Source organism: Grus americana, chromosome 18 (genome assembly GCF_028858705.1).
Source record: "Grus americana isolate bGruAme1 chromosome 18, bGruAme1.mat, whole genome shotgun sequence".
Taxonomy (NCBI): domain Eukaryota; kingdom Metazoa; phylum Chordata; class Aves; order Gruiformes; family Gruidae; genus Grus; species Grus americana.
The window spans coordinates 975047-1000964 of NC_072869.1; the positions used below are offsets into that span (position 1 = coordinate 975047).

The following is a 25918-nucleotide window of genomic DNA, read 5'->3' on the forward strand; positions in this document are numbered from 1 at the left end:
AGACCACACTAATGGTAGGATGATGATGTGGTAATTCAGTATTTTTTGCTGTGGAGGGCATTATGCTTTAACTTCTGTTGTATACTCAATTAGTTTAGGTGGAGCATTAGGATAACTCCATTAGTTTATGTAATTTCTTATACTGAACATATCCAGGATTTGATTTTTTTATAATACTGTTATGAGGACCTTTTGCAAGATAATAAGTAATTTTTTGTGATGGTTGAACATAGGGAGTAAATGCAGAATTGTACATTTGTGCATTTGCGAATTTGTGAATTTCTACCTCTACCAGTTAGGTGGGGAGGAAAATAGTTTTTGAAAATCTAAAATTTTAGTGGCTTGATATATAGAAATGTCCAGGAGTCTTATTCCCTTAAATAGCTCCCTGAGAGTGCTTCATTTTAATTACATTTGCAATATGAGTAATAAGTGATAGAAGTGCAGTGTAATGTGTGGGAAAGGAGCTGACAACATTATCATGTGCAAAGATAATTTTAGTGTGGGGAGAGACTTCACCGTTAGCAAATGGAATGACAGAAAATAACTATATCTGTGTTTCTCCATGCAAAAAAAATGCAATGAGAGAATACATATTTATATATAATCTGCTTCATTTTTTGTCTTGGAGGCTGGTGGTGTTGTGCTACTGAGCATATGGTATTTGGAGAGGAGTTAGGCAATTATTGCTACTTAAAATCAACATATATGTTGTAGTGGCTAATTACCCTTCTGCCCCCAGCATGTCTGTAGAAATTTGAGAAGCCTGTGAATAGTGGACGATGGAAAAAAACCATACGCCTTGAAATATATACATAAGTACTGGACTACTGTTGCAAATGGCATACTTAATTAAAAATACTTATAATTGTGTGAGGCTTTTCCTCTGATTTCTCAAGTGTGGCAAATGTTAATAAACATTGGTGGAACCCTCGTGCAGTGGTAGATGCCAGATGGTAGCGGGCTGCTTCGTGTGAAGCTCTTGTAGAGAAAACTGAAACATCTGTTCTGCTGACAACTACCACTTTCTTGTGGCATTGTGGGTGTTGTGATGGTTGAGAGACTGAAGGTTATGGGAACGATTTTGTTAGTGCTTCCCTGGTTCTTACATTTCTTCTCTCTGCCTTTGGGTAGATAGAGAAATTCAAGGGCAACAGGCTTCCTTGGAGTTTAATTTTTATTTGTCTCCAAGGGTTATGCAGGTTTTCTGGGATGTTTTGGGGTTTTGATTGTGTTTTTCTCTCTTGATATGTTGTTTTAATTGGCTTGCTGCTGTGCTGATCTCCCCTTGAATGTTTCCAAAGGTGACTGTTAGCATAGCATGACCATGGGTAACGGGGAGGTTATTGATTGTGCTCTATGTCTCATAGCTTTAACTGGCATTTCCAAGTAAATTTGATAAACACAAGATGGTTTTCTTGCTATTCTATTCTTCTATAAAGAATGTACTTTAGATAATTTATCTAATGAATTACTTGACAAAACCAGGTTCATGTTAATGGTGTTCTATAATACAAAGCCATGGTGTGGGGTACAATAGGTGACAGATGAGCTTAGGGCCCGAAGCGTTCCCTTTTATCTTTTGGTCCCAATGGTTCTACCAGTGACACCCTCACCAGTATTTTTATTTCTGTATTTATTTATTTATTCTTGCTGTTGTGGCAGGGTCATCTACAGCCAGAGTAGCTTTTGTTGGGTAGGGGATGAGAGCGGCGGTGTCCAGAGAAAAGGAGCAGTGCCTCAGCGGTGTGCAATGGTGTATGGTAGGAGTGGTGGTTTGAGTCATTCCCTCCCTCTCTGTGCAGCCTGCTGTCTAGCTGCAGCTCTGCGCTCAGGGCTGTCCCTCTGCTTGACTTCCCTCCAGTCTGACGAAGCCTCAGGAAGGGCCATGGTCTCTGGCATGGTTTGCTCGGAGAAGCTTGGTTGTCTTCCCCTGGGGATTCCTCCTTTCTCTCCATGGCGCGCTGGCAGTAAGAAATTCAAAGCCCTTGAAGCGATCAGGTGGTTGAGCCTTATTAGGCAGGGGGACGGTGTTCTCTACTGTATGGTTCTCAAATACAACCCAACATCTTCATCTTTATGGTCCTGGCACTTCAGCTGAAATTATGGGCTTGATCTTGTCCTTATCGTTTTCTCCTATTTGCTCCTGTAAGCTCAAGGAAACTTCCTATTTTAAAAAGTCATTTTATTTTAGCGCAGTTGGCTGTAGCTCAAGGACTCCACTTAAAGGGGACAGTGTCATTCCTGATCAAATGTATGTAGTATACAATGTAGTGTTGACTTGTTAAAGATCTAAAAATGTCTTCCAGGAATAATTTGAAATACTAGTTTGTAAGGAAGATCTGAAGATGAGGAAGTAAGTCAGTGCATGGGAAGATGGACACCTTTTTAAAGATAGTGTGAGACAGGAGTGGGAAAGTGGTGGAATGATGAAAAGAAGCCTGTACAGAATGCAAAGCAGATAGACTTGTGCTGAGGCGAAAAGGAAAGCCGTTGTCACAGATCAAATAAGGGAAAATATCTAGGAAAATGTCTCTTGTTGGTTTCTTTATACAACATGCAAAACCAATCAAAGATTATAGAAGTAAAATATTTGCTTCCTGTTATTTTTCATTATTTTTAAGAAATGATTGACAGGGACAAGAAAGCACCATTTTGGTTATATGCATCTAAGCAGTGGTTTAAAGGCAATATTTTGATGTTTTGTCTTGACAGAGTGAATCTGCCTACTTGACTTTGTAGTTTTTAATATCAGGCGCAGTTCTGTCATGCGCGGTTACCTCTGATCTCTGAGGGCACCTTCAGAAGCTGTGGTCGCTGGGCCATAGTGTGTCAACTGATATTATCCCCTACCAGATGGAGAAGATGCACGCTGTTCTCTGGGCGAGTAAATAGAAAGTGTCTATGTATATCTTGGATATTGATTGACGGGAGTGATTCATCTACAAGTGTAAGCAGTGCTTATAAAGTAAATAATGAAGCCAGCAGTTAAAAGTCTGTTTTACGAGGAGCTGCGTTAGCATTACTGACTGCTCTTGAACTTTGTGTAGTAGCTGCATTCACTGGGTAAGCGAACATGTTGGACATAAAAACCTCTGAAGAAAATTCATAGTATTAGTGGAGAATACCGAGGTTAGAAGAGGAAAACAAACACTGAGGAGGAGTTGATGTAGAAATCTAGTGCATGCTGTCACAACAGTCACAGCAAGAACTGACCTTTTGGGCTACAGATGGCTGAGGACGACCTGCAGAGGTGTTGAATTATTAATGTTAACTTGAAGTATTTCTTTGCATTGTACTATTGTTATCACTGTGGAGAAGAACCCTGAGATTTTTTTTCATAATAATTTATTTCTCTTAAACTTTATATAAAAAACATCCTTGAAACTGAAAGCTCTTCCTTCTTAGATGTTTTACTTTGCCAATGCTGCAGGTGATCTGAAGAGGACTGCCACATCTCTCTTCTTTTGGTATTTGACCCACTAAAGGGAAGATAGATTAAAAAAGAAGAGTAACACTTGATTCTCAATCATCTCGTGCAGTGTGGTGCGAAATGAGTGTAGAAGGGTACCAAATTAGAGCTTGGTGGTGTGAGTGAGTGCCCAAAGGGCAACACGTCAAGACAGACTCCACTTCTGCAGCAAGGATCTCTATTGCCTCTGCCTGTTCACCCGGTAGAGATAAGCCATGTGCGTGTGGGATACGTTCTGTCCCAGTCACTCCCAGCAGAAACCTTTCTTGGGTTTTGTGTGAGGTTGTGTGATTGAGTGGACCAGGAAGGTCAAAATTATCAGCCTTTTCACCAGCTGATTTGCAAACTGATGTTCTTCAGTGGTGAGTTTTGGGCCCAAGCCCTGGGAATGATGCTTGTGCTGTTAGAGAGCACCAAGACAATGTGTTCCGCTTGTCACCTCTTAGCTGGGAGCCTGAGATGGGAAGTTGCCACAGAGTTCAGGATGGGCATCTGCCCCTGGGGCTGCTCTACCATGAGTCCCTCACCCCAGAAGAGCCCCGCTCCAGATAAGCACGCTGCTTGCTGCAAGAGGCCACCTTGGTGTGAGAGTCTGCAGGGTGTGGGTCTGGTGTATAAACCTTCCCCGAGGCTTGGGAAGGAGAAACCAAGATTTTTCTGGTGTCGCTGAATGATCTGTAACTGAAGCTCCACAGGGAGAACAATGTTTCGTGTTGCTAAATACGGCTGTTAACTGCTCAGTGTTTCCAGAGCTCCTTGTTGAAGTATTTAATGGCATGTCTCCAAAACAGGTAACATTTCAGAGTTATCTGTGGAACACCTAGCTGGTTTTGCCTTTCGTTGAGAGGCTTGTACTAAATCTGTGTAGATGTATATAAAAAAAGTCCAAAAAAAGTCTTTAGGAAGGGAATGCATTCACTGAACAAGCAGGCAGATTTGAGCCTGCTGGCCGGTGAGGATTCTCAAATGAGATGGATATGAGGATTTCTCAGTCTGGAAATCTGCCCCAGTATTTGTATTTAATGCTGATAAGTTCACCCCCAGCATAATGTAGCAGCATATATTTTATGTTTAATGCTGACTTAATCTTGTGTTTGTGTAAACTCACAGAAGCAATTTTAACTTATTGGCATAAAACCAGGCAGGTTTATAACGGTTGAGTGTTCATCTGTGTAATGTTTAAACAGAAATTTTTCAGCTTGAAAATGGCAGTGTAGAAATAAAATATTTATGGGTTTTAAAATGTCCATTCTGAAATGTTAGGTCAAGGTCTCACCACAAAATGCAAAATTTCTCATAAATTGATTGCCTGACTTGTTCTTGGTCTTTATTGAGCTAGAAGGTAAAACGGCTGTATGACTCTTCTCTTAGTTGCTAACCCTGTTCTTACTTGGCCTATGACAGATCTCTAGCAACTGAAGAAACGGGGTGTCTTGGGTACAGACTGGACCAGAATAGCTTTCAGGCGTGCTACAATAGGATGAGTTGGGCTCCCTGTGATGACAAAACGTCAGGTTTTCAATCAAAACCTCTCACATGAAGATAATGTAAATTTTTTTTGGTAGCTGAAAATAACTGCCGAAATCGCACTGATTTTGGTTTGAGATACCTACAGGTAATGTTACTCTCTCATCTGCAAATCTGTTTTGTCTCAAAATGAAATAAGAGGTGAATTAAAAATATTTTACAAGTTCTCTGATCTTTAGTATAATATGTAAATTTTAATGTCAAATGCCTTAATAAGCACCTTCTCTTCTGAATAGACACAGAACTGCCTCTGTTCACTGACTCCCATTTCTGATGGATTTAGGGTTTGAATTCAGTAAGATTACTTCTCAGGAAGAGCTTTGTGACCGAGTGGATTTTGCCATTTAAGTATTGCAGGTTGCAACCTAGAGTTATTAAATCACTTAAAACTGGATGCAATGCAAAGCTGTGAATTGTATCCAATTTTTTTTTTTTAAAACATACAAATTACACTATATAGAGAAGAGCCCACAGTAAGAGCTTCTATGGTTTTGAACTTGAGCTGTTGCTGATAAAGCATTTTGGATATTGGTTTTCTTAGAAGCTTGCCAAATATTCTTACGCTTCATTTCTAATTGTAACAGAAATCCATTGAAATGTATTCTGGTGGATATGTTCATGAAGAGTAGAAAAGAAAATTTCCACTGTCTTGGATGAGAATGTCCTAGTATTTCTTGTATTGAGAAGCTTTAAATATGCTACGAAGTTGATGGTAGTATGTTCCAAAACAGTTTAGAAATGCGAAAAGTAGTATTTGGTTTCTTGGGCTCAGGTTTTCTTTTGATCTGTAGTGATTCAACACCATAGCTGGATATTGAGTAGGCGTTGGAGGGGAGTGTGAGAGCGCTGTAATTCTTACCGAAGACGTGCTCTTTATTAGCAGAACAGATAGTGGTGAAGTATAATACTTTCCGTCCTTTGTGGGGAGATAGGCAGAGGGGAAATAACCCCGTTTGTCTCGGGGATCAGTTACTTTTCCTTACTAGCTTGCTGTCTGTTTTCAAGGAGAAATGCTTATTTAAAACATAGAACTTGGGAACAGAAAATAAATAACAGCCTCTTCAGCATAAGTCACAGATCAGACATTACTAGTAAACTATTGAAAAATAAGTCAGTATTAGACCACAAATGGGAAACAATAAATAAATGAGGCAGAAAAGACTGTTTGGCATGATACTTTCTCTTGAAGGAATGATTTGTATGGTTTCACTTCTAATAAGTTATTTTGTCCTGTAGTGTTCTTTGTTTCCTTCCGGGTTTTTAGTGCCGTTTGCCGGCGTGCGATTGCTGCCGGGGATGTTGGTGCTCTTTAATGTCCTGCAGCTCCCGGCTCTTCCCGCAGCGCTGGGAACGGGCTGTGGCTCAGGCACCCCGGGACGGCGTCCTCGGTGCGGGCCGGGGCTCGGGCACCGCAGGTAGCTCTGCCACGCCAGGTGGTTTGTGGTTGGGGTTTTTTGGCTTGTGTTCTTTCTTTTTTCTTCTCCCAGGTCGTACTGCTGATCCAATACTTGACAACCCTTTTGGTGAAGAAATTTTTCCTAATATCCAATCTAAACCTCCCCTGGTGCAATTTGAGGCCATTTCCTCAATGTATCTATTTCTTGAAAATAACTCCTTGTGTAGCAGTACGCAGTTCTCGGGCTGGGGAAGAAATCTTGTGTCCTTTTGTGTGGGTCATGAAGTCTCCGTGTGTGGTTTGGATCAGGAGATAAATTGGTCAATACCTGGATGTTGAAGTAACTTTTTTTAACTGGGTGCACTTCTTGTGAACGATGTCATGGGTGCCTGTTACATTTGTAAATATATTGGGGTTTTGTTTTAGCTGTTGTAGGATGGTTTTTATTGGCATCTTCATTGTAGTGAACCACCAGTGAGATCTTTGTGCTGGGTTCTCTAAAACCAGGGCAGCAGTTGCCCTGCGTCCAGATGAAATAATTTTCTAAACAAAGCAAAAAATGAGAGGGAAGGGTAAGATGCACGTGAGCAATGTGAAAAGTGTCAACAATTGCTGGCACAATTTATTTTTGAGGGTAGCAGTTTGGTGTCAATAAAATAAGTGAAAGAAAGTGAGGGGAGGAGAGAGACGAAAGGGAAAGGTAAGAGAAGCAGATAGAGGGGAGGAGGATGGCAGAGGGATGAGTCAGGTCGGCCGTCAGCACAGAGCTCTGCTCTCAGGGCTACCTGGCTGCTCTCAGCTGTGGAGCACCAAGCTGCGTCTTGCAGCTGATTCTCATTTTGCCAGTAACTATACTTTTGCTATGTATTGTGCTTAATTTTGATAATGTACCCTTAGTGCACGTGTACGTAGAGCTAAACTTGAGCTGAGGACCCTGTTACCCGATCTGTGTGCACTGCTTTGAGAACCCTTGTAAAATGTGAGTGAGGAATCCCCACTCAGACTCCTGTTTTTATCTGTGTTCTGGAAAGTGCTGCTTCCTCCTTTGTGAACTCATGGGGATGAGTAACTCCCACATGATTGCAGGGTTTTGTTAGCAAGAATATACTTTGAGATAAAGCTGTTAACCAGATTTCTTGCTAATTTTTTGCTCCGGGTTCCCCATCATAGACATGGGAGTGAGCGGATGCTGCAGAATTTCTGTCCTGATGTAGAGCCTGTCCCCCCATCTTGGTGTGAATAGTGTCTCTCTACTCCAGTTTCTAGTTTCTTTATAAATTATACGTTTGTGTGGCTCTAGCTTTTCTGTAAGTGTGGGATTTGGATTTTTTAAAATTATTTTTTGTTTTGCCTGCTGTTCTGAATTGTAACAAGCACCCTGGGGAAGTGGAGATGCAGGTGGCCTTGCTTCAGACAAGCAAGGGAGTGCTGAACACTTGATGGAAGTACTGTAAGCCACATTACTTTTTTGTTTTCCTTCTCTGGGATGAGGGAGTTCAGAAAAGAGCATAAAGATGTGAAATAATAGCTGTCAAGCAATATTTTAAACTGCCCGTGGTGCTTAGTCATTGGTTCAATGCAGCTTTTTGGTGGCAGTGTCGCTAAGTTTGGATTTTACGTGTTGGTGGTGCCCCTTGTGGCTACAGAAGCGTGTCTAAGTGTCACCTCTGCCAGGCTGGTACTGCAGCAGCAGCTCTGGGCTGGACCAGGTAGGGGAGCCAAGTCATGATTTTTCCTAGAGTAAGAATATCCAGGATAACTAACATGTGAAGGAAACAAAACAACAAAAAAGGGACTAAACTTTTAGTTATGGTTTGGTTGGTCACTTGGGTGTGTTTTCCCTTGTAATGCTTTTAGTTTTAATATTAGAGAGGACATACTATATTCTAACATTGATCAAGGACCCTGAAAAGCATATTCTCATGTTTTAATAAAGTATTTCAGTTGGACAATGACTAATTTGAGTAGCAGAAGTCCAGTGATATCCATTTCCATGCTCTATAAAAGGAGAATGGGCTCTGGAAATAATAATAAAAATAGTAACGTAAAATCTAAGTTCTGTTCTATTTAAAAAAAAAAAAAAGAGAAATTCAATCAGTCATGTCTTGCTTAAAATAGTCTGTGTTAAAGAGCAGATAACAAAGCTTTGTTGAAACCCTTCAAAAGTTATAGTAGTGGTAAAATTTCAACACAAGTGAAAATTGATTTGGCTTCTACATTAAGTAAGCATTTTATTGTCTGTCTTTGCAGATGAAGACTGTTAGTGTTGCCTTAGTTTTGTGCCTAAATGTCGGTGTGGACCCTCCTGATGTGGTGAAAACAACTCCCTGTGCCCGTCTGGAGTGTTGGATCGGTAAGTCTGGAGAACTTCCAAGCTCTGGCTAACTATTAGTCTTACAAATACTGATCTGTAGCGTATATAGTAATCTTAAAGCTGTGTGTTTCCTGGGCTTAAAACTGGGGTGAACAAAAGGAAATCTGGGATCTGATTTCACTGTGTCTACATGAGTTAATTAAGCATCCAGCAGCAACTGCTGCCATAGGTCATCTTGCCTGCTTTATTCTAAAATGAGATAGCACGGAGGAAAAAAAGCTGTTAATTAGCTACTTAGCTTTCTCTTAATTGTTGTAGATTTATAAGTATCTAAGGAAATCTCTGAGCAGTAACATCTTCAGAGCACAGTGGTCTGCAAAGGTTTAAAATGACCCTGCATCATACAGTAGAGAAATAAGTTTTTGTAAAATGCATGGACTTTACTGCGTGATAAGATGACTGCTCTGGGGCTATTTTAATTGGGATCATGAATTCAGAGGACCTGGAATTATTCCCAAGGATGTCTTGCCAGCAGTTCCAACACATGGGCTTGCTGCTTTGATACAGTGTTGGACTAAATTGCTAGGTTTTTTTGTTAGGAAATGAAAAGTTCCCTTGGTTTTGGAGATCAAGTCTGATTATCAAGATGAGACAAATCTGAAGTAATATTAGAAGGAAATACCTTGCATAAGAAAGCTTTCTAAGAGAGATTTGTTTTTTATCTGGGAATTGAAGATGTTCAGTCTTCAGCAAGTAATGTGCAGAGCACTGTAATCCTAAATTCTGGGGCTTATGATAGGCAGCAGAAGAAAATTAATCATTGCACAAACTGAACTTCTTTAAAAACTTTCAGAACATCTCATTTCTAACCTTGCCTTACCTGCTTTATGAATCATAGCATCTCATTTTTTTTAACCTAAAAATGCTGATGACTTTAAAGCAGTTACAAAGCCATGAGCATGCACTAACAAATGCGTCTGTTCAGTGGAGAGAACAGCTCTCATTTCTCATTGATACACGAGCAGGGAGCAAAGAGAATGGAGACCATTGCAGAGTCATTAAAATAAAGTTATTAGTGATTATCATCAACGAAGAGAATTTTGAATGCAGTTTTTAAATTAAATTTTTAGTGTGTATATATACACAAGTACTCATTTCCATTTCTAGCCAACTTTAAATTTCTGGAAAAGGTGATTGCAAAAATATCTGCTGTTTTTTTTCTTCTATACAACAGTCTCAAGAGAAGCTAATGGTGTGCACTGTGGAAACATAATGTCTTTGCCAGATGTGCAAGAAAGTGCGGAAATAATTTTGGTGCAATTGCTGCTGTTTACAACTGATCTGTGAACTCCGGTAACAAACGGCCATCAGTCTCAGACAAAAGCAGGTTGCAGTTCTCACTGTACCTTCCAGATGCACCCTTAGAACATTTGAAGTGTTTTGTTTTTCTCCAGAATTAAGCCTTAGCTGACATCTGTGCTGCAGTGTCAACCTGGCGCTGCTTTAGGCACGGAAAGCTTCCTGCCGTGATTATACCGAAGGTATCTTGGCCTATATGTCTGCAGGCCTTCGCTAGCCTTATATACACGCTCAACAAGGGAGGCTGAAAGCTCATGTAATGGCTGTGGTGGCATGAGCTATATTTAGGAAAATTGTTGCCATTGTTTGGCTCTTGGAATGACACCAGTGTACTTTATTTTTGTATAAAGGCTATTGTTAATAATGCTAATGACTCTGAAGGTGCTCCTGAGTCCACAAACTACATTCCTCTGCTGTCAAAGTGCATGTGAAATGTTTTTAATTTCTTTTTCTGAAGTTCAGTTTGGTCCTTTTGAAGGACTAAAAGAAAAATCTGATGTGTTTATGCTATTTTTTGTTTCCTTTTTTTTAATTTGAGCCGTAGCTAGTGGCATATTAACTACCAAAAGATGTTATGAGGCAGTGTGAATACTTTTTGGGGGATTACGGTTCAACATCTCAAGGGTATCTGCTCGCCTTAACTAGCAGGGGGACTGTTGCAGTTCAGAGCAGCAGAGTGCTGCGGTGCATAGAGCCGTTCCTAAAGGCACGTCGGCGAGGGCTGCGGCTGCAGGGTCCGCGGTGGGGAGTGGGTGCTGGCTCCGTCCTGGCCAGGCTTCTGGAGCAACAGCTCAGCTGAGACAGGTGACAGGCTTCTTGTAGTCTGAGCAGACAGTTCACTACTGTTTGTGTGTGTTTTGGAAAAATGTAAACGGTATACTCACCATTTAGTGTACTTTCTACCAAAGTATGCTAAAATTTAAATAAGATCCTAGCTTTTATTCATTTAAGAAAAATAACTTGTAAAATCCTGCTTTTATCCTACTTTTTATTTTGTTTCTCACAGTACAAGGTAGAATATTTGTAAACATTTTTAAAAAACTCCTTCATTAATTTGGTTAAATGCTTTTAAAATAATTTATATTAAATTGTAGAATATTAGCTTCTAGGTTTTTTTTGAAATTTGTTAATAGTCTCAATTATATGGCCATGGGGGTTTTTTTGCATAAAGCGCAGAAACTGAAATTCTGTCAGTATGTATGTATGGTGGTAATTATGTAGTGATAAAATTAACTTCTTCAAAATTACAAATGGCATATAATCTCTGAAGCAGGAAGCAATGGAAGTAAATGAAGCAGGATTTTGCATTCATCAAGAAAAATGTTTGTCATCAAATATTTAACCAATTTAAATTTTTGTCATTATTTACTATAGAAACCTTTTTTTCAATATTAAAGGAAACAAATGTTATGCCTCGCCTGTCTTTCAAAACAAAATTGTATTTATTACCTTAGCAAGAGAAATCTTTTTCCAAATTTGACAGTCTTTAGTTGTTTTTAATTTGTACTTGAGTGAAGAATTTGGGGATAATTTTTGGGTATATGCACCCAAGTAAATTCCATGGAGAATGCAATGTTTATGAATTTGAAATTGAATGCATAAAGGAACCTGCGTGAAAACATCGTTAAACGATCTTTCTTGCAAGCAGAACACTGGAGAGCGAACGTGCAGAAAGCTTTTGGCTTCTTCCTTCTGCAGAGCAGGTGGTGTCCATGCTCTGGTGGAGACTTTGGTCTCCCAGGCTGTAGATTTGGATTTTACATAAACCTAATGTGGACTAGTGAAAGGTTTAAATGCACATGGAATTGGAAATAATTTCTGCTTCTTGTCAAGCTGAGTGGTTCAGTTGTGGTCAAAAATACTAATTTATATTCTATTTCCTAGATCCTCTGTCCATGGGCCCTCAAAAAGCTCTGGAAACCATTGGTGCAAATTTGCAGAAGCAGTATGAAAACTGGCAGCCCAGAGTAAGTATTCCCCTCTGCAACAGAAACGACACTTCTTTGTGATAACGTTCTACCTAGACTGAAAACTAAGCTACGTGTCTGCTATGTGGCATGGTGGTCTTGTAGCACTTGTTGCTTCCTTCATCTATTATTGTGAATAAATTCTTGCAAGCTGCCAAGCTTCCTATCTTTCTAGCTGGTGCTCCTCTTGGCTAGCACTTTCTGTGATCATGCCTGGGGTATTTGTTTAAAGTAATAAGTCCTACAGGGATTTTATTTTTAAATTTTATTTATATTCCTCTGGCTTTATTGTATTTTTGAGATGTTAGAAAGTTTTTCATTCTGAGTTTATACTTTCTTCTGTTGTAAAAATACGTGCTCGGCCTCAGCTGGTTCAAAACTATGTGTCCCAGCACTCCTCAGAACTGGATTTATCCTCTGGAACAAGAAAATGTTGAACAGTTAGCACCTGAGGAAGGCTTTTGGTTTTGTTATAAAACATAATTTCAGAGCTTTGCTAACTGCTAATTCTAACTAAAGTATACTGTGTGTATACGTTTTTGAAATTGAATGTTGTGGGCAGTAGTAACAAAGCAGGAGTTAAACAAACGTGCCGGCTGCTGACTATTTATTTCCTGTTTTGTAACATCTCAGGCTTTCACACTGGGGAAATGTTTTGTTTCTGGGTATTTCAATGTCCGTAGTCTCATGTGTCTCTGTAAATAAAATACAGAGAGTGCTAAAGAATGAAATTTGAAGTCTGCAGAATCCTCTTTGCTGTTAATGTTCCCCAGCATGTTCATGTCCTTATCTGTATGCTCTGGGCAGTTTGGGTCAAAATATTCCTCTTCAAAGTACCTGGACTACTGACTACTAAATCATAAATTTATCATTATAAGTATGTAATGTGGAACCCAAACAGAAACAGTAACTTCATCGAATGAACCGACCTGTAGATTTGCTTTTAATATTTCTTTTCCTTATGATGTGGTGTGCATACTAACCTGGTCTTCATTTTTTAAGGAGACATTGTTTCTTCTCTTCTTTTTAGATTGTCTTCAGCAATAATAATAATGTAGGGTTTTGTCAGCACCAGGACTATATTCTCTGTTTCTAACACTGCTCACTACCTTATTTAGTGTATAAATAATCTACCGAGTGGCTCTGTAATGTCTGATAGCATGTAGTTTAAGAGTATGGTCTGCAATTGGAAAAGTAACTGGTGTTTTCCTGTCCTCTCTGTAGGATGACTGGTTGAGAAGGCATTTGTGTTGGCAGTGCCCTTAGGTATTTTTAGTCAGTCTTGCTGTTTAAACTGTGATGGGTTACATTCATTTACTTGTTTCTTTATAAAATCAATATTATATTCAGAGCAATTTGAATGTAAACACATCCCGTAGGGGTTCTTTCCCTCTTGTCTCTGATCCTTCCCTGCCCCTGTATTCAGGGTCAACTGACTGGAACCATTTTTATCATGCAGTAAAAGCTGAATGTACTACCTGAAGGAGACATACTGTGTTCAGTGCTGAAATGTTTACATTACTAAATCTGTGGGTATGCTTTTTTCTGAAGTGTTTTGTAAATATATCTATATCAGAAGGACTTGACTTGAAACATATATGGCGTATATTTAAGACGAGAATTTACTTTTTGCGTTTTTCCTCTTGGTACATTGACAATTTTTTTTTAATCTCTAGCAGCCTAAGAATTTGGCAGAAAATTCAAATAATGTCTGAAAACAAGTAGGAGAGCAAACCATGTTGATGCAAAGGTGAAAACAAACCTTCTCCTCTGCTCTTTAATAACAGAGTCCGTATTACTGAGGAATGAGGGACAGGCGTCTAGAAGCAGCAGGTAACCTGTGTGGGCCGACCTCACGCTGCCTTGTAGAGTTTGCACAAAACATGAGGCAATTACTGAGCTCAGATGTTTGTGTGCAAGGTGCCTGGTTCTTAACAGTAAATCACAGCCCTTTGAAACATTGCAAAGCTAAACACGTACCAGTTTATTGCACTCTACAGGGCTCTTGAGTTTTCTGCAGTAATAAAGAGAAGTTGATGTGCCATCTGCAATAAAACAATAGGAACATTATTGAATTTCCTAGACCTTTCATATAAATACTAATACATCTAGTTTTGTCTGTTTCTCAGTGTTTTGGAATGGTTGAAGAATTGATGGAAGGAAGACAGGTTGGGGAAAATGAGGCAGTCTGGGGAAAAAAAAAAAACCCAAATCATTAAAATCTTCTGAAACAGGAGATATTCGGGGGCTGTCAGTGTGGGTCCTTACACTAGGAGATGCCTGTGGTCAGTATCTTATTGTGAACGCACAAATGGTGCTAACTACTGGTAAAAAGTCCTGCCACATAGCTACCAGTGCAGTCCTTGTCTGCTTGTAATTGTGGGATGATGTTCACATACAGGCCTGTTTGTGTTAAATACAAATAGCTGAGGTGAAAAAGCCTTAAAAGGGGTAAGCATGAAAATTCTTTGTGTCTGGAAGCTCCCAGGCTGCACAGCTGATGCATATTTCCTTCCAGGTCTTATTGAGCCCCTTTCTAAATAATTTACCAGCTTGCCATTGCTTGAAGTATTTGTTCTGATTAAATTTAAGGCTTTGCTTTATTGTTGTGTAGCTACATAAATTTGTGTGCTGTGGGAGTAAAAACCACTTCAGCTGTTGTTTCATCTGCAAAATACTGCAGTTAAACAATATTCAGTCATTTCATTGCAATTCTCAAATGAAAATTTTACTGGGGGAGAGAGTAGGAGATGGCAAAGCTGTATGCTTTATCTGTCTTTATGAAGAATTTTCTGAACAAGTAAGAGTTGTTGCAATCCAGTGCAAAATAATTTAGGTGCTAGTGAAAAAGTGGAAAGAAAAAAAGACAGCTTTTCTCTGATACTGCCTTGGGCCATGGGTTTTGAGTTTCACTGGGCATGGAAGAGGTTAAACCTGAGGGTAATCTGGAAAGCAGGCTCAATTACAGGGGATAAAAGGGGCTGCTTAAGCAGCTGAGAATGAAAGGAGGAAAAGGTAGTGAAAGTTGAAAGCACAGGACCCCATAATGCCCGGCCTGACTGGGGGGAAATCCTTCCCTGGCCGAGGGCTTCGGGAAGGGCTGGTGGGGCTGAGCAAGGCTGGGGCTTGCAGGGCCGGGGTGAAAGGGTTTGGCAGGCAGAAGGAGAGCCTTCAGCTGAGACAGCACGTTGTAGCGCTTTCGTTGCCCACAATGAAATACTTTAAATTTCTATTGGAGATTCTTCGCATGCTCTGTATTTAAAATATTTAGATAAGAAACTGATCACACTGAAATGGTGTTTCTCTGCTTTTGGTCTTCATTTATTACCCTTGGCAGAATACTGCCTGTGTTAGGTGCAGCGCTGTAGTAAGTGGCCAGCGAGAGCACTACTTTGCTTGTGCTGGCGGTAGGTAGCAAATATTTTTCCTGTTGTTTGGATGCAAATTTAGTTTTCTTGGCAGCATTGCATGTTATGCCATTCAAAAGGCAGGAACTTTCCTTAGTTTAAAAGTCAACAGACTTTGTTCGAAAATAGGGATAATAGACTGCGAATTCCAAGTGCTGCTGCAGTGAGATGGTTTATGGAGATGCAGTAGGTAGTGGGGATTTTTATGGGCAGAAGTTACTGTTACTTAAGTCCCAGTTTACATCCATTTATCAGCAGGGGCTGGGACTTGGGTTCTTTGCTGTAACATTCTGCAGAGGTGGAGCAGAGGGGTTAGTGGTGAGGATGAAGGTGTTACTCAGCTTTCCGCTGCTCCTCTGCACAGCACGCTGTTCCTTTTCTTGTGAACGGGTTTGAGAGAGCCGGTTTTTCTGCATCCTCTTGGCTGGAGTTCTCCGAACTGAGCTACAGTACTTCTGTGTAAAAGGCACCAGTTACCTCTTGTAAAATGGTCATTGTGTACAGTACTGTGCAGAATGCTGCGAGATGAGGTCAATCTGTCATTGCTGGCTTCGTTCTTAGAAGGGTGCCAGACTTCTCCCCACCCCCACCCCCCCTCGTAATGGCCATCTTGTTACTTGGCTTCTAGCCTTCCCCAGACAGTAAAGTTTCCTTCGTTTCCATTCCTGTGTATATGCCTTTGAAAATGGGGCTGTGTAGCCAAAGGCAGAACTGTAAGTTGAATGATGCACAGTTTACATAATTCAGGATCTGGTATGAAGTAGTCTGGACCATATGCTTATTAAATTTGCATGAAATGATAGAATTTTTTTTGTTGGCTGTGCCTTTTGACCAGTTTCTTTCTTTAACTCTAAACTGACCAGAATATTCAAAGGACTTTTTCTTCCTTTCTCTCATCTTGCTCTATAATTTTGTCGCTTCTGTTGTGATTCCTACTAGTCCAACTGAATCCCAATGGCACTCCTATGCCAGGTGCTTTTTGCAATACTGTTCTTTATTCTCTGACAGGAACTTTCATGCCACTGGAAGGTCAAAACCTGCTGTCGATAACTCTTCCTGAGCAGAGGTGAGGTTAAGCAAGCTGTCTCAGAGACACTTAGATTCCTCCATTGCTCACAAAGAGCATGCTTAACACTGGGGGAGCAGGACCTTGTCTCAGTGAAAATGAATGTTTTCAGTTTTTTAAAATCTTCTTTTCCTGAGGAGTTTGTGCCACGTGGTGGTCTTTGTGCAGCTAGCTGTGAGACCACTGGAAAACAGATGTTTATATCTCCCTCGGGTGTGGTTTGGTAAGGGTTCCTTTTTTTTCCCTCTTTTTTTTTTTTTTTAAATTGTACTCTTGCAGCACACAGGAGCCCTGGTTGTGGAGGAGGCTTTGGTTGGGGCAGGTGCTGTGCAGATGAAATGGAAACCACTGCTGCACAGCTCGCAGTCTGAAACAAGACTGATGCAAACGAACGGGAGTGTACAAAGAGGCAGTAAAACAATAGCAGTCAATGTGATGAGGTCTTGGCATTACAGAAGCTTGACTCTAAAAGCGTGGGTAGATGTTACGGCGTGGTACAATATAGAAATAAGAAGCAAGTGGTTATAGGGAAGTTTTGAAAGTGCAGTCACCAGGTGGAAGAGACTATACTGAGGGAAATAGGTTTGGAGCAGACCAGAGAATAGGGCTGTAGGTAAATTTGGTTTGCATGTGAGATTACTGAAAGAAATAAGGTTTGGAAGGTGCAAAGAAGAGGAGCAATAGTAGAGCTGGAGGAGAGAGTATCTAGAGAGTAATTACAAACAGCACGTTCTTCGAGCTGGAGCAGTATGTAATTGGCACGTTCACAAGATCCGTCAAAGAACCTTGTCAGCCTCAGCAAAGCCGAGGGCTGGAGTGGAACTGTTATCCTTTTAAGCTGGACTGTTACAGAAAATAAAGCTTTAGTTGTGGTACGCAGGAGTTGAGGACCATGGATGGGTTAGAAGAAAAGGGAAGTTGTGTTCTCTGCTCTATTTAAGGTAGACCTTGGTCTGACGTCTTATTTTGATGTGTACAGAGGTTTCAGGAGAGAAGGGAAGAGCTGCAGAGAGCCTTGTAGCAATTTGAAATTTGTTGTCCCTTGATGTGGTAGCAGAGCCCAAGGCTCAAGTGCCAGGTTCTCTCAACAAGACTTCTGGCCCCCGGGCGAGTGCAGGCGTTGGGCCCTGCTCTTCCCGAGATCTGGAAGTGAGCCCGCGAAGGCACAGAGGAGCGAAGCACTCTGAGCTGTTCTGAGATCTTGCAAAACTCTTTTGTCGGGATCTTGCTTTTGTGTAGAGACCTTTGCTTCAAGTTGAAGGTCAATTCTTCTATGGAATTTGGGATTTTTTACAGCCTCTGGTAAGTAACGTAATGGAATGTGAGAGGTTTGTGCCTGCCTGTAAGATTTAACCACAGCAAGGTCTGCAATTTGTCATCTGTGCAAGGTCTGTTTCCCCCACACCCCCTCCTGCCCTTTTGGCCAGTAGCTCTGGGGCTTCTATTCCCTTCTTGTAGCCAGCACCAGCAAAGCCAGAGCTGTAGAGATGACATCCCAAAGAATTTTCCCCCCTTTGCCCACTTGCCTAAATAAAACAAAGTCAATTACAGTATTGATTTTTCTAATTCAGGTGCTACGTTGTTTTTTTTTCTTCTCTCTGCTTCCTCCTTTTTTGCTAAGGCAGTCATCTTCACTGTTTGATTGTCTAACGGAATTAGTTGTGAGTATTTCATTATAGCTCCACCTGAATGGACATCACTGGAGTGAAGGAGAACTATGATGAAAATCCCAGGTAGGGGGAGAACTGGAGAGATCCAGAAGACAAGGTTAAATAAACTTTTAGAAAGCCTTTGGGAAGGGTGGCTTGAAAGCAAATGCTGGTATTCGCGAACGCCTGCATCTGTAGCATCCCTAGTCACCGCTGGTGCTGCGGACACTTGTCACACAGCAGTTTGGTTTCTGTTCCTTACGCAGTTCTCTTCTTGATGCTCCATTAGTTACCTTAGTGTCACTTATTAAGAGACAGGTGGTAATGTATCTGAACTCATCAGTCTAGCAGATCTAGGCATGTTTTAAGTCTTTCCAGCCCATTTAATTTACGTGGTTATACCCATTTTTTCGTTCGGTTCAAAGAGGTGACATAATCAAGGAGGAGTGACTGCAGCAATCTTTTATTGAAGTGGGCCTAAGGGATCTGAGAAACTTGGTACTAATTCCAAACAGGCATGCCTCTTCCTTTATGTATGGCATTAATAGAAATGTTAGTTAGTTGAACTGTGGCTGTATATTACCTTTTTCCCCAAGTTGTTGGTGCCAGGCTGAGACTCCCGGCAGTGTGGATGTCCCATTGTACTTAGCTATGCAGGTCTTTATTTAAAGGGTTTTCCTTTTTTCTTTTTTTTTTCCCCCTAATCCAATGTCCTGTGTTGTGTGATGCCTCTTGCAGCTTGCATCCACCAGTGAGTGATGGTCTCTGGGGAGACATCTCGTACAATACAGACAGGTTATACTTTTTGTGGCAAGCCTTCAAGGAAACAGTGATGCTTTTCTGATCAAACAAGGCTGCTTCTTTCTCTCTTCTAGTCTGCTTCCCAGCAGTTTTCTATTAATTTCAAAGGAAGTACAGCAGAGATACTTGAAACAGATAATTTAAGGCCTCTACCTTTTTGTGCATGTTTTCTGTCGTTGATGCTGTTGTTTCCCTCATTAGATATCTCTGGGCTTTGATAGGGTTTCTGAGGTTTCATTCCTTGCATTGCTTCCTTCTGCCTAATTAATTGGTAAGTTGCCTGCTGCACATCAAAGGTTGAGCATTTCCTAAAGAGTAACTAGTTAAGCATGAAAACTAATTGAACGCATGACCTAATTATTGGTCTCTGTGAGTCATACTTTTCCTTTCTTTCTGTAGGGTTTTTCTTTTAAAACAACAGCAAATACTAATTGCTCCTGCAAAAGAAATACTGTAGAATTCCAAAGGGGAAAATGTAAAATGGAAAATCTTGTACTTTGTCTCCCTACTCTGCAGATGTAGGAACACGTAACAAAAAATGAAGAAGGGGTAAAAAAAAAAAAAAAGACATTGTGACCTTGTTTTACAAAACCAGGTTTTCCTAAGAGGACTGTGTTGTTTGTTTTCCATTTCCCAACAGCCTCTTGAATTTGGCAGCTATTTCAGGCTCTGGAAAATTTTGCTGTATCAATCCTTTGCTGTCTTGTTAAAGATCAACTGTCTTCAGCATAAACCAGCATTTTTTTCCTAGGGGGAAAAAAAAAGTCTGTCATAGAAGAGGGGTCAACAAGTATAACTGCCAAAGCCAGTTATTCACGTTCTCGTTCTATCTGAAAAACTGTCATGGTACCATTCTGAGTTTGACTGTTAGCCATGTGCTGGTTTTGCAAAACATCCTCCCTTTAGAAGAACTGGTAGTTTAGCCAGAAAAGCACGAATTGTAAGTGTGGTAAATGATGAAAGCCACTTTTTTTTATGTCTTGTGAATGCAGAGAAAATTAGGGCCGATTAAGCAGTTATATCTGACTTGTAGTTTTCCTTTTGGTAGCTCGCTGAGAGCGCAACCCAGGCATCCACTCATCCACAGCATAGCTTGGCAGGGGAGAGCACGAGACCAGGGTCTCTCTTTAAACCATCACCAAAGATGGTTTTAAACCATCAACTGAAGCTACTCTCTTTTGTGCTGACAAATCTGAACTGGGCCACCTACTTGCTGCTGCTGCCGGGGCACTAAGCATCGAGAGGAAGTCACGATGAACATCTGTGGAGCTTTTAGCATCTCAAACCGCCGCCGTACAGGTTCCCTGGAGTTCTGTAGCCTGAATTGTAGCAGTGTGTCTGCAGGCACTGCTGGTGCGACTGCCTTAGTGTGGGAGCAGCTCTACCACCTGTACATAAAAACCCCTCTCCTATAGCAATGATAGCTAAAGGATTTGGGAGGAAGCTGTGCAAGCGGAAAGCTCCCTACTGCAGTTCTGGGGCTCAGTCTAGGTAGAATACATGTTTTAATTGTTTTGATAGTGAGGGGAAAAAAATCTGATACATCTTTAACATACTACTAAAAATAAAGTGGAGACTGCAAAATTGCAGCAGTAATGTACTTAATACTGACTTCTCTGAGATTCTTGTGGAAAAATGAGGCACAAAAAGGAAAGAATAGTTACAGGCATGAACTGATGTGAAGAAGCGTGTTCAGAAGCTGTAAAGACAAGAAAGTGGCATTAAGCCATTTTGTGAACTGAACTGTTCATGCATTGCAGATCAGCAGTGATCTGGCATTCTGGAACTAAGTCAACAAACTTGCAAAATCAGTTTAGTGGGAAAATCCTCTGGGTCTTGCCATCTTGCTGAAAGCCTCGAACGCTGCAGGCAGGAGTGACCTTGAAGGAGATGGGGCAAAGGGGAAGCTATTGCTGAAGTCCGGAAAGATAAGTTTGAACCACAATGAAAAGGACATTTAACTTGTAAGCAAACAAAATGTCTTCCCATTTTATTAGAAAAGTGATGCAGTAACATGACTGTTCAGGTTAGCGTACCTCTGAGAAGTGGCAGTCTTCAAAATCACTAAACTGCTCGAGCAGCGGCTGGGCGATGATGCCTGCCTTGGTTGTGCTCTCCAGGAAGCAGACCTGCAGCGCCGCCAGGCAGAGCCTCCAGAACACCCCACTGCTATTTCTGCACATCTTAAACAGCTCCCCTTGAAAATGTGAAGAGTGACCTGGTAAAATCTCCCAGATGCACGTTCAGTAAGGCCAGCTTGGCAAGGAAGCTGCTAAGGGCGTAAGGCCACCAAAAACCAGATTCTTATTTTACCTACCGCCTTCCCCTCCCCTACACAATTCACCGGTGGCAGCAGCGCTGGGCCCCCCTTGCCAAGGTGGAACTCCTTGCGACTGCCTCTGAAATGCTTTTCCTTCGCTTTATCACCCAGCATCTGAACTCCTCTTAGTTTTGAAATCCTTCATTTGAATGCAATCCTTCAGTGACCATGTTGCTTTCTCTTGCTTTGCTTTCTGTAGTCTTCTGACGATAAGATCCATTCACATGTTTTATACTTCCTCTCTCTTTTGTTTTGTATTTTGTCATCCAAATAAGGCCAGAGTTGGCAGACAAGTGAGAGTTTTGTATTCTGGGGTATGTTCCTATGACCATTGCACTCTTAATGTCAGTTTGTCCTAAGATGTGAAGAAAGACCTGATATTAGAAAGGCTTCTTTAAAGAGATAAGCAGCTCTGCCTGCTCAAATCTGATTAACGTTTTTCTGTAATTACCACCCAGCCTCTGTGTGACCTATTTAAAAATACCTTGTCTTTGTGCTCCATGGAGAGTAGTGAATCACTGGCGATGACAGACGGGGAGGAGCCTTCTGCAAGTCCATTGTATTGACCCTGGTGCTCTTCATCGAGTAAATGCCACTACTAAATGGACCAGTCACTGCAAACTTGGGTGTGCACATGATATTGTGTTAGACTGCTGGAGCATCTTTCTGAATAGACATCAGAATTTTGTGCAAAATGTAGAGCATTAACAAAGAAAACTATTTACATTTTTATTTATATTCCTGCTCATCTCTAAGGCAGAATGAGAAGAGCCTGAAATGCTTCAGTTTTAACTCCTTTCATATGGATTTTAACAAGCATAAACCTCCAAATGATTGTTTTTCCTTCTCCTGACTCATTAAGCTGTTTGTTAATCTGTCACTTCATTAAACAATTACTTTGCAATCAGAGGAAAACTTGAAATTACTAAATAATTATTTTGTATAGAGAAGATGAAGTTCTTGTCCTAGCATGAATACAGCATAGTAGTTCCTCCTGTTGAGGACGATGTGCTTTGACCAGAATATAAAGACAACCAGTTTGAGGATTTGCTTACGCTCTAGACTGGTCCTGCAGCCTGAACTGGCCTCCGAGTAATATCTAAGTTTATATTTAAGAAACAAGAAGATGCAGAGCCCAAAACTTTAAAGAGTTCTTAAAATAGAGGTTATAAAGAAGGAATAGTGCTAAACTGACACCGTTGCTTAGGAGTTACGTTATTTGACTAAGTAGGTTTTAACGATGTGTCCTGGTGTGTACTTAAAATCCTGTTAGAGTATTTTGTGATGTGACCCATCAAACTGCCGTTGGTCTGAGGATAGGGATCTGGCATATGAGAAGCAGATTTAAGTTCTTTTACAGTTCCCTTTGTTTAAAAATAAGCAATCATTTATGCAGCCATCTCAGAATGTTTATTTTATTTGAACAGATAGGGAGGGGTTCTTACTATATAGTATAGGCTGGTGGGTAGAATTTCTATAAATCTTGGAGCAAACCTGCAGTGTGTAGCAGCTTGTAATTGCTGAGAAACACACCTGTCTCCTGAATCTATTGTAGCAGATATCCAAGGTTAGTAGTCTTGATTTTTGTCTTCCCTGTCAACATCAGTTCTCATGAACAGGCTGCTCAAAGGTATTTTTTTGGGAGTATTGCTGAATACTGAATCCACACAATGAGGATTAGGTACTTTAGAATTCATTTCACATTGGACTTAAAAGCAAGGTCAAAGACTCTGCAGAGGAAAGGTAAAGTCACTACGCTGCTGACTACAGTCAAGCGAATAAATGTTCCACCCTTATAGCTTAGCTCTAGTAATGCATTTTGTCCTAGACATCTAGCAAATTAAGCTGTGTAAGTCTTGGGCTGCTTGTGAGTATATTAGTGTGTAGGAGATTGAGATGGATTTTTAAAATGCAATCAAATATCTCCAGAGGACTTGCCTAAGACTTGCAAGAGTCTTCCTTGTGTCTTAGTTTAGCATTTAAACTTAAATATCTGTAAGTTATAGTATGTCTTCACTGTAATTAATATTCTTCAAGTTAGCAATAACTAATAATTTTTGCAGAAACATTTTTTGATGGCCTGCATTAACCAGGTTAAGCTGTTGCTTGTAACATCAATTCGGAATTTCCAGCATACCCCCTTGTACTGAAATATGCAGTTTCTGATTATCTTTGATTAATCCTCATGAATTACATCAGGGTAATTTCATGTACCCACAGCCTAACATTAAAACACCTACAAGGTGTTTTTTTAAAAAAAATAAAAAGCCTGGAATCTGTGGATATGGTTCAGACTAATTTGTATTTGCATGCATGTCTCTAACGCAAGAATTATTGTGGTCATATCAGCTCAAGCTTACAGGCAATTGAATTTATGATTGATAGTAGGTATAAATTGAAATCACTTCTTACATTGCTGAATTGATCTCTGAAGTTATCACATAACACGCTCTTGCAACTGTTTACTTCTCTGCTACCCGCGTTTTGCAGTCTGACCTGGTGCAGCAAAATCCTGATCTGGCGCTCATGTCTGCAAGCATAAGGAAACAAACAGCAAAGTTGCATCAGTGCAAGTGTTGTGAAATGCAGAAAACTCGCTGTGCGACTGCAGGCTTCCTGCCAAGTTCTGTGCTAGACAGAGTTTGCCAGGTACTTTGGGACAAGCTTGTCACACCACTCTCCTTTCCGGGCTCTACAGCAAACTGGGAGTGACTACAAGGTCGTGTGCTGCACGCAGAGGATTTCTGTCTTACTATGGTTTCGCTGCAGTTTTCTTTGTTTGAGGTGGATGTGGAAAACAGCTGCGCAAGTTAGAGTACGTTGCTTTTGGATAAAATGTCAGATATCCTTTAGAGAAAAGGAGCCAGATTTATTACAAGACATACTTTTTATTGATGTGGTAAGGGTTATTTTAAACAAATGCTTGTAATGGGTTAGTGCAGAACACGTTCCTTCATGAATTCCAAAGGCTGAATAGATTTTTGGACTGATTTCCCAAGGAAGCCAGGCTTTTAAAACCATGCAGTGTGTGGTTGTGTCTTGCACCCGCCGTACATCCCAGCAACCGTACCACATCACACACCATTTTTAAAAGGGTCGAGAATTCGGAATATAAATTTGTCGTAAACATTTTGTGACAACAGCTGGGTGGAGGCGGGGGACAGAGTGCGTATTGTTACTGTCCTGGTCAAGTAAGGAACAGGCTGTGGTCTGAGCCCAGCTCTTACTGGCCATTAACGTATGGGGAGGGGAGAGAAAACACCATTACCACACAAAGCTTCAGAGAGAGATTGCATCCGATTAGGTGATAGAAAGTCCAAAAATGAGCAGCAAAGTTGGGGAAAACTTGGCTTGATTCTACTGCTCATGAAAGAATTCTTTCCTGTGTAGATTGTTCATTCATCGTGAAGCTGTGCAAAAATAAAAGTGTTCTTGTACAGGTCTAAATTTGTCTAGTCTTTGATGTGTTTCCAAAGCCAGTGTAAATTTAGGATCCTGAATCTTTCTTTGATGCAAGAAAAAGATGTGTTTTAGTAAGTATTAAAATTAAATGATGGTAAATCACAGGATTGAGATATTAATAACGGTTTTGAATGAACCAAAGAACAAAGTATTTTTGTTATGAATGAAGTATGTAGTTTTCTGCTAAAACAGCTTCGACATCAGAGGACTTGGAAGTAGGCCAACTCGGTGTCATATATAGAAAAAGGAAAGAAGTGTGGGAATAACAGTCTATAGTAATGAAGTTAGTTGAAATTAGTGGGTATAAAGCAACTAGTAGTGAAAGGTGTTAGGAACATCAACTGGTAGTGTGTTTTGGAAGAATTTGTGGAAGAAGGGGCTTAGAGAAAGTTGCTCGAGATGTAGACCCTCAGGGGTCTTTGTGGAAGCTCAGTCTCCGAGGAGAGGTTTATCCTGTAGGTTAGTTTTGGGGCTGTCCCTGCCGAGCCTGCGGTGAGTGAGCCGAGCTGAGTAGTGAAGCAGCGATTAAAAGCCTCTGGGTTGGTAACTGGGCTGTGCTGGTTCTGATCCAGGACCCTGCTGGTACCCTGGCCAGCTGCAGGTGGGAAAAACCACGTCACTCAAAGAACCTGAGCACGTTTCGTACATGCTTGTTGGCTTTCTGAGCCGGTATGTTCTCATATGTTCTTCTTCCAGGAGCTTATGAATGGTGAAAAGTTTGAAATGATTCAAAGTAGTGCTTGAACAGTGTCCTGTGGCAAGGACGTGCTTGTCTCTACGATGGCTAGTTAAGCTGTGCGTCTCTGTTCTTTTCCTCTAAACATGTCAATGGATATTTTAAACATGTCAATGGATATTTTAAACATGTCAATGGATATTTTAATTTTATTTCACCTAGTTCTGCTGTTAGAAGAAATAATAGCTAGCCAAGAGAAAATGAATAAAACATATTTGGTTCTCATTTTGTAGGCCACTTGTGTACAGCTTCTGTATCTTTTTCTCTTGGCAGATGAATCCAAGGCCATTTAACCATTCCTCATGTGAAAGCCATTGCACACCTGAAAAAAAAGCCCAGACCCGCACACAGTCTTCAAGATACGGGTGTTTGCTGGATCTCTACAGTGGCATAATGGTTTTAGGGCTTCTTTCTTGCTCTCCTAATGATTGCTAACTCTTTA

At 40.7% G+C, this 25918-nt stretch overlaps 2 protein-coding genes across 5 annotated transcripts in view; one reads left to right on the forward strand and one right to left on the reverse strand.

The window, feature by feature from the left end:
* NPTX1 (neuronal pentraxin 1) overlaps nucleotides 1–25918 on the reverse strand; it is a 193396-nt gene that overhangs the window by 25591 nt on the left and 141887 nt on the right. The window lies entirely within an intron of this gene.
* RPTOR (regulatory associated protein of MTOR complex 1) overlaps nucleotides 1–25918 on the forward strand; it is a 152158-nt gene that overhangs the window by 5605 nt on the left and 120635 nt on the right. For all 4 annotated transcript variants that reach the window (XM_054847001.1, XM_054847002.1, XM_054847004.1 and 1 more), the window contains exons 2-3: nucleotides 8646–8748; nucleotides 11953–12035. In XM_054847001.1, coding sequence (XP_054702976.1) covers nucleotides 8646–8748; nucleotides 11953–12035 — 186 coding nt within the window. The remainder of the gene's footprint in view (nucleotides 1–8645; nucleotides 8749–11952; nucleotides 12036–25918) is intronic.